General features: G+C 53.7%; 1 protein-coding gene across 1 annotated transcript; it reads left to right on the top strand.

Annotated features, from left to right (window-relative positions):
* Nucleotides 1-2,160: 2,160 nt before the first annotated feature.
* On the top strand, nt 2,161-4,530 carry CSF2 (colony stimulating factor 2). Its single transcript, XM_017532159.2, has 4 exons — nt 2,161-2,348; nt 2,451-2,492; nt 3,183-3,308; nt 4,115-4,530. The coding sequence occupies exons 1-4, from the start codon at nt 2,190-2,192 to the stop codon at nt 4,220-4,222; spliced, it is 435 nt and encodes a 144-aa protein (XP_017387648.1). The 5' UTR covers nt 2,161-2,189; the 3' UTR covers nt 4,223-4,530.
* The last annotated feature ends 3,421 nt before the right edge of the window (nt 4,531-7,951 follow it).

Here is a 7,951-nt window from a genome sequence, read left to right as displayed (position 1 = left end):
CCCTCTCTCCTCCAACCCAATGTACCCGCCTGACTTCTAGACTTTCAGCCTGGGCTTGCAGGCAGGATCTCCAGGGAAGCTCTGTAGTCCCCTTGGATCCCCAGGCTAGAGAAGATGGCTCTCTGGGCTCCTTCAGCTCTGGACTTCCCCCTGCCAAATCAAAGTCACATTGTGGGAGGGTCCATTGCAGTCTGTTTCCTACCAGACCGAGAGCCTCAAGGGCCAGATGTGAGGGCCAGTGGGAGGGTCCCATTCACTTTCTCCCCAGAACAGGGCCTGATGGGTATTGGAAAGGCTCAGACTGTCTGAGCTACAACAACTCATTTTTAGGAGGAAAGTGGCCTTCCCTCCCAGATGGGTCATACAGGCTCTCTGCCTCCCTGGCCACCAGCAGAACCATTGTCTATGGCTCCTTCCCTGTCCTCCAGCCTCCAGGGTGCTGTCCAACACATGTGGGATCTACGTGTAGTATCCATGTCCTCATCTTTCCCCCGAGAGCTCCCTAGAAAGAGCTGAGCCAAGGCCTTACAAAAAAAGGTGGAGTACGGGTGTGGACATTTCATGTTCCCACCCCAGTCTGGCCATGTAGGAGTGCTCTACCCAGGCTCAGATGGATGAGACTGGCCTCACAGCGGGGTGTGGTGGACTAAGGTTTGGCTTCCCTATGCAAAGTCAGAAAAACTCCCACCATACAGGGAAACTTGCCAGGGCTGCAGGCTCAGACCACAGTGCTAAAGCCATGAATTCCACCTGCTCTCTGAAGGCTCACCAACCTCAGTCCAGCAGAGTGTTCTCGCTTGTGTCCGCCCCATTGGCTTCAGCCGAATCAGCCTCTGGAGCCCAGAGGCACTGCACCCTAGGTGGGGAGCTTCTCCAGTATTAGGGGGCACCTTCAGAGGCCTGGAGCCTTTCACAAAGCAAGTAAGAGGACTCACACAAAGCAGGTAAGAGGACTCTCAGGTAAGATGCATCTGCATGAAAAACATCCTCTCCTCCACGACACACCCGTATGTACAGATGCAACCAATCACAGCAGCACACATACACCCAGAAACGGACACATGTGGGCCCACACCCCTTTAGCTATGAAACCCTAGACATGGGTCAGTTTGAGCCAGATACCTTGTGCAAACACAAACTCGTGCTGTCTTCTCTGAACTCCATTGTGAAAATCAAACACTTGTCAGCCCCTTGAGCTTTCCAGAAGCAGTTCCTACTTCCACAGAAAGGCCTCTGGAGTTGGGGGCTGCTGGGGCTATGTAGGAGATTAAGCCTGGAAGACCTTGCTGGGAAAGCCATTGTCCCTGTACCTGAAACGGGTATAGCCACAGTCCTGAAGCCAGCCTGAAGCTCCTGGTGCCTTCTGGGGGCTACGGGTAGGTATGTAGTGCCCACCTCAGAGGGGTAACCTGCTCTGCAGAGGGAGTCAAGGATCACATAACCAGAGAGAGGAGTGACTCAGCAAGGTGGCTGCAGAGCCAAGAGTCAAACTCTGGGTCCTGACTTGGCCCAGCCCCACCCCCTCTAAAGCTTGCTGAGAGTGGCTGCAGTCTTGTGGCTGGATGTGCACATGGTGGTCATTCCCTCTGCTCACAGGGGCAGGGGTCCCCCTTACTGGACTGAGTTTGCCAGCTGCTCCGAGTCCTGGGTGGGAGTCTGTGTGAACCATCAAGGGGGAAGGTCTGTGAGAGCTCCCCTCACACTCAAGTCTCTCACAGTGGCCAGAGAAGAGGAAGGCTAGAGTCAGAATGAGGCACCAGGGCGGGCGCGGCCTGCCCAAAGGCCCCTGGGATTGTAGGCAGGATGAGGATCCCTATCTAAGTATCTCCCACACCCTACCCCAGTCATTCCAGGCCAGAAAGTCCAAGCTGTGCCCCTCAGAAGGAGGGGGCAGCCTCGGGCCCATTCAGACTGCCCAGGAAAGGCTGGAGAGCCCTCAGGGAGGAGGGTGGGTGGGCTGTCAGTTCTTGGAAAGGTTCATTAATGAAAACCCCCAAGTCTGACCACCTGAGGAAAAGGCTCACCGTTCCCATGTGTGGCTGATAAGGGCCAGGAGATTCCACAGTTCAGGTAGTTCCCCCGCCTCCCTGGCGTTTTGTGGTCACCATTAATCATTTCCTCTGTGTATTTAAGAGCTCTTTTGCCAGTGAGCCCAGTACACAGAGAGAAAGGCTAAAGTTCTCAGGAGGATGTGGCTGCAGAACCTGCTGCTCTTGGGCACTGTGGCCAGCAGCATCTCTGCACCTACCCACTTGCCCAGCCCCGACACACGGCCCTCGAAGCATGTGAATGCCATCCAGGAGGCCCAGCGTCTCCTGAACCTGAGTAGAGACACTGCTCCTGAGACAGTAAGTGAGAGAGAGGGCGTGGCCCCGTGCCTAGGCCACCCTGCTGGCCCCGGACTGGCCATGCCTGTCAGCTTGATAACATGACATTTTCCTTTTCTACAGAATGAAACAGTAGAAGTGGTCTCAGAAATGTTTGACCGCCAGGTAAGATGCTTCTCTCTGACATAGCTTTCCAGAGCCCCTGCCCTGGGGTAGAGGTGGGGACTCTATTTTAGATGGCACCTCACAGGGTTGTCCACTTTCTCTCCAATCAGCTGACTGCCAGGAGGAGGGGGCAGCAAGAGCTGCCTTGGTGCTCAAGAGGCTGCTGGCCATGCCCCTGTGGCAGTCACATGAGCTCCTTTAGCAGCTGAGTGGCATGAGCAGACCTAGCATTCAAGGGCCAGGAGTCACCAGGGGACAGGTGGTAAAGTGAGGGTCACTTCATGAGATAGGAGCTGCGGGTTTGGGGTGCTGACTGTGCCCTGAGACCAAGTCCTGTTGAGACAGTGCTGACTACAGAGAGGCACAGAGGGGTTTCGGGAACAACCCTTGCCCACACAGCAGATTCAGGCGAGGCCCCGCCCCCTCCCTGAATGATGGGGTGAGAGTGACCTCTTTCCCTAAGGCTGGGATCCTCTCCAGGTGCCACTGAGGGTGGCCTGGGCTGGGTAGTGAGGAGGGCAAGCTCATGTCTACTGTGGACAGGGCAGGGTGCATGACTGGACCCAGACTGTGCCCCTCCCAAGCCCTACTCCTGGGAGCTGGGGATGGCAGTAGAAAAGAGTGGTGGAGAGTTCCTGTGCCACTGCAGGCACTTGGCCATTGCTCACCCAGGAACGACATTTCCCACAGGAGCCAACCTGCCTACAGACCCGGCTGGAGCTGTACAAGGAAAGCCTGCGGGGAAGCCTCTCCAAGCTCAAGGGCCTCTTGACCATGATAGCCAGCCACTATAAGCAGCACTGCCCCCCAACCCTGGTGAGTGCATATGGCAGAGCCCCCAGCAGGAAGGTCTTAGTCTAGGGGGGTGGGGTTGACATGAGGAGAGACCTCTGGCTGTGGCTGTTCAGGACCTCAAGGGGTTTCTGTGCCAACAGCTACGTAATGATTAGCCCTCCAGAGAGGAGGCAGATGGCCCATTTCGTCCCAAGGAGTCAGAGCCATGAAGCACTGAAGCCCAGAGTGCTCCCCAGCAGGAGCTGCTCCTATTCTGGTCATTATTGTTATTATGGTTAATGAGGGAGGTTAGGCAAACCCAAGGAAATTCGGGGCCTGGCCAAGGGCCAGAGGAAGTGCCCTGGCCCAAGTGCCACCTCCTGGCAGGACTTTCCCCTGGACCCATATGGGTGCCTGAATTGTACAGAATCAAGGAAGGGAGGCAACCCAGAATGGACAAGGGCCTCAGGCACTCCTTCCTGCAGGAAGGGAGCAAAGTCTGTGGCCTTGACTCCGCTCCTTCTGGGTTCCCGGAGACGGCCTCGGCCCAGCTGCCCTGCCCTGCCCTGTCCTGGGACCAAAAAGGCAGGTATCTGACTGCCCAGAAGACCAACCTCAGGCTGGCACTTAAGTCAGGCTCTTGGCTCCAGGTGCCACTGGCAGAGCTGTGCACTCCTTAGGGAACACATGGGTGGCAGCAGCGTCACCTGACCCAGGTCAGTGGGTAGGTCTTGGAGTGGGCCTCCTGGCCTCTGAGTTCTAAGAGGCAGTGCAGAAACATGCTGGTGTTTCTCCCACGTTACCCACTTGCCTGGACTCAAGTGTTTTTTATTTTTCTTTTTTTAAAGGAAACTTCCTGTGCAACCAAGATTATCACCTTTGAAAGTTTCAAAGAGAACCTCAAGGACTTTCTGCTTGCCATCCCTGTTGACTGCTGGGACCCAGTCCAGGAGTGAGGCCGGCCGGATGAGGCTGGCCAGCCTGGGGAGCTGCTCTCTCATGAAACAAGAACTAGAAACTCAGAATGGTCATCTTGGAGGGACCAAGGGACCAGCCATGGCAGGGGTGGCCCAGAACTGTCCTGGGCCACACTGACCCTGATACAGGAATGACAGAGGAACGGGACTATTTTATACTGGCAGAAATCAGTAATATTTATTTATATATTTATATTTTTAAAATATTTATTTATTTAAGTTTATACTCCATATTTATTCAACATGTTTTACCGTAATAATTATTATTAAAAATATGCTTCTACTTGTGCAGTGTTTGAGTTTGTTTTCAACCATGAACAAATGCCAGTGCTGCCTGCCTCCCATGAGGCAAGGAAGGGAGGAAGCAGAGAGGTGGGAAGGGGACGGAGGCCTGCCAGGGGTTGGGCACTATCTGAGGGGCAACACTGTCAGAGCAGATGGGAGGTGAGAGCCGGGCATGGGTGCGGAATTCGGCACACCTGGACAGGCTTCCCTGGATGCTCCGGGGCTTCCACCCCAGAGAATGGCTCTCAAGTTTACCTGGAAGTCCAAGTGACCAGCCCAGGGAAATCTTGTCCCAGAGAAGGGCATCACCCTTCCTGGGGAGGCCTCGGGGTCGGCTGGTCACTAGATGAACAGGTCCACCCTGGCATCAGGCAAAACACCTGCCCCGTGGAGGCCTTGGCCCCTGTGCCCCATGCCCTGCCCCTCACACTTGGGGCTTCAACCACTCCGAAAGTAAATAGCAAATAGATAACCATTCAGGGGAAAAGAAACCAAACCACAGGGGTCAGAGCACAGCATATTTACCAAACTTGCCCCAAAACGGGTGATCTTAATCTCTGAGAGTCAGAACGTAAGCTCATAATTTGTTAGTACATGGCTGTAGTGAAGCATGTTTCTGAACTGTTTATTTTTATATGAAATTTTGAATCTAATCAGGCACTTTCCCATAAAACTCATGGTCTGCAGGCTGAAAACAAAGCAGGCCTCCTCCTTCTCCTTGCTTTGACAGCCAGGTTGAAGGCCTTGTTACTAAACCTGTTCCCTCAACTCCCTCCGGGTCTATGAAGAAGTGGATGTGTCTCAAGTCTTAGGTGGGCAGCAGGGCCAGCTTCTCTTTGACAGATGGGCCTGGGGAAGGTGGCTGGTGGCAGCTTTAGCCCCTGCCTGGCACTATCCACAGTCATGAGCCTACCAACCCACTTGCTCTCTCTGCTTCAGCCAGCACCTGCAGATAGGGCCAGGCCTGGCCAGAGACCCACCCATGCTCATGCAGAAAGACCATGACTTCAGGTTCACACCTGAATAAGAAGTCAGGGATGAAGCCTGAGTATCAGCATCCATGAAGTATGCTGTGGTTGTTGAAAATGCATGAAAATCACATCTTGCCCAGCAATATAGTTGTCTCTGTCTTCCTTGTAAGCCAGTGATGACTGACAAGAAGTTCAGCATCTCCTTACACTCACATATACAGGTGCCCCTCTCCACAGAAATGCTGCCAAGCCCATGGCTCAGATCAGCTTGGAGCCATCTTCAAGTAATACCATGCACCTGCACGTGCTTCTGGTTCATGTGCTCTTGGGGGTCAGAAAGCCATTCTGCCCCAATGAAAGTAGCCACAGTGCCACCCACAAAAATCACACAGCAATCTGTGCTCAGATTCAGAAAGAACTCTTGGCTGACAACACATACAAGATAAGTCTTGGTCTCCATCGAATGTTATTTTGCTTTTAGTGGTCCTTCGTGTTCCTGACTAATTTCTCTGGCTTCCAGGGTTCCTTCAATACGCCCCAGAACACCAGTGAGGTAAAAAATGGCTACCCGGGGGCCTTTCACACTACATTTGAAGAGGTAGAGAGTGAGATCCCACCAGTCAGTGCCCAGGGAAGAGATAACAAGGGATAATGGAGTGAGAAATCTGGGAGAAAGCTCAGATTATGGAGATGGAACCTCCAGCTCAGTCAGCAGATAAGCCAGAGGCTGGGTCCTGGGCTTGCCAGGCTCTCTGGCCTCCCAACCAAGTGTAGCCCTGAGCCCAGAGAGAGACCAGATGCACATTGCCTCCACTGCTCAGTCTGCAAGGCCCACAGGTCTCCTTGTGGGAGAATCAGGGTAGGGCCTGAGCTTGAGTCCAGGGCTCCTTCTGGCCAGGGATGGATGAGGCCGGGTCAGCTGGTGCCCTGCTGTGCACCACCACCATCCCAGCGCCCCACCCATTTCAGGAGCTTTGCTATGGGGAGTTTACAAAGAACTTTACCTCCACCCTGAAGATCTCATTAACAAATATGACAAACAGGACCATCACATAACAATTTGTATAAGGACATGGAAGAACTTACCAAAATCTGCCCAAAGCTGAAAGTAAGTTGCTGTTTGCTCTTAGGGGAACCTGAGACATTATTTCCCTGCACCACAGCCAGGGGCCCAGTGAGGCAAAGGGCTTCGTAGACACCCTGCCTGCCACATGCAAGGTCTCTCGTGCCACTCTTAGGACACAGATGGCTATTCTCAGGAATTGTCTCCAATTTAAAGAAGTCCACTCACCAACATAGGGTGGAGGGTGAGGAGTGGAGGGCTGGGTGTGAGGACGTGGCGATTCAGAGGTTCTCGCGGTTTCTGTCTGTGCTCTCTGCCAAGCCCTCATGCACAGGGATCAGTGGGACAGGTCTCAGACAGGTCAAAGCAGGAGTGGTCATGGACTCAGGCTGAGGTCATGGACTTGAACTGAGAGCCAGTGCAAGCTTGCTTCAGTGTGCCCTGTCCTTGAAGCCTCTTCTGGACAATGAGCCCCACTGGGAACACATGATGCAGGGATGGGCAGCAGTTTGCAGGGGTGTGTCTGGAGAAGTGACTGAGCTGCCCCTACCTCTTTGCTCACTACTTGCACAGTCCAGGGTACTCCTCCCATCCTGCTCGTCCTTATGTCCCTGTCCTGGACAGTCACGGGACCTGCCTATCCTGTGGACTCCCTCCCCAAAGCTATGGATGGTCCTTAGACTCTGGGCCTCTGTATCACCACACAGCCCCCGTGCCCTCCCTCAAACAGTGGGGGAGGGCCTGCCAGAGTTACCTCCTAGAGGGTGGCTGGAAGGACAAGGGTTTGCTTTTATTTATTCATTTTTTTTCCTGTTAAGAAAGTAACTTAAATGTGTATTTCTCATTTAGCCAACAGACTTGCCCGAGAGCTGTACTGCTGAGCAAAGTGATTTCTCCAAGTTCAAGGAAGTCTTACAGAGTGTTATCAAAGCCAAAGAAGGATGAGAATCGTGTAAGAAGATCAAGGGCAGTCTCTGGGCTCCCACTCACTCCCGGGGTTAGTGCTGCAGGAAATGGATTGGAAAAGCATCAGGAACAACTTACTGCTGGGCTGGGGTGTGAGTTTGCTGGCCGTAGGCTGGCAGACAAGGGTGTAGGTGGGTAACGGGGGTGGCAGTGCCTGAGGACACATTTCTGTAACTGACACCTGCTGCTTCAACAAAGCCCGGGTGTGGAAATGCTAGTCAGTGAGAGTCATGATGGAGTCCAGCCTTACGGGGATGCAGTCCTGCTAGACTGCAAAGGATGGGGGCGATGACTCCAATTCTGGGCTCCAGGCCTGGAGTTCCCTAGGTCTCTCAGGAGAAGCCTCTGGCCATGGATGGGGCAAATGAGACTCCACCTCATCTGAACCCCCACTGCATCTCCAGTACCAGTGGGCACACAGTG

Source organism: Cebus imitator, unplaced genomic scaffold (assembly GCF_001604975.1).
Source record: "Cebus imitator isolate Cc_AM_T3 unplaced genomic scaffold, Cebus_imitator-1.0 Scaffold76, whole genome shotgun sequence".
In the NCBI taxonomy this organism is placed as follows: Eukaryota; Metazoa; Chordata; class Mammalia; order Primates; family Cebidae; genus Cebus; species Cebus imitator.
The sequence above is the reverse complement of the archived record's forward strand: the minus strand, read 5'-3'. Positions and strand labels throughout refer to the sequence as shown.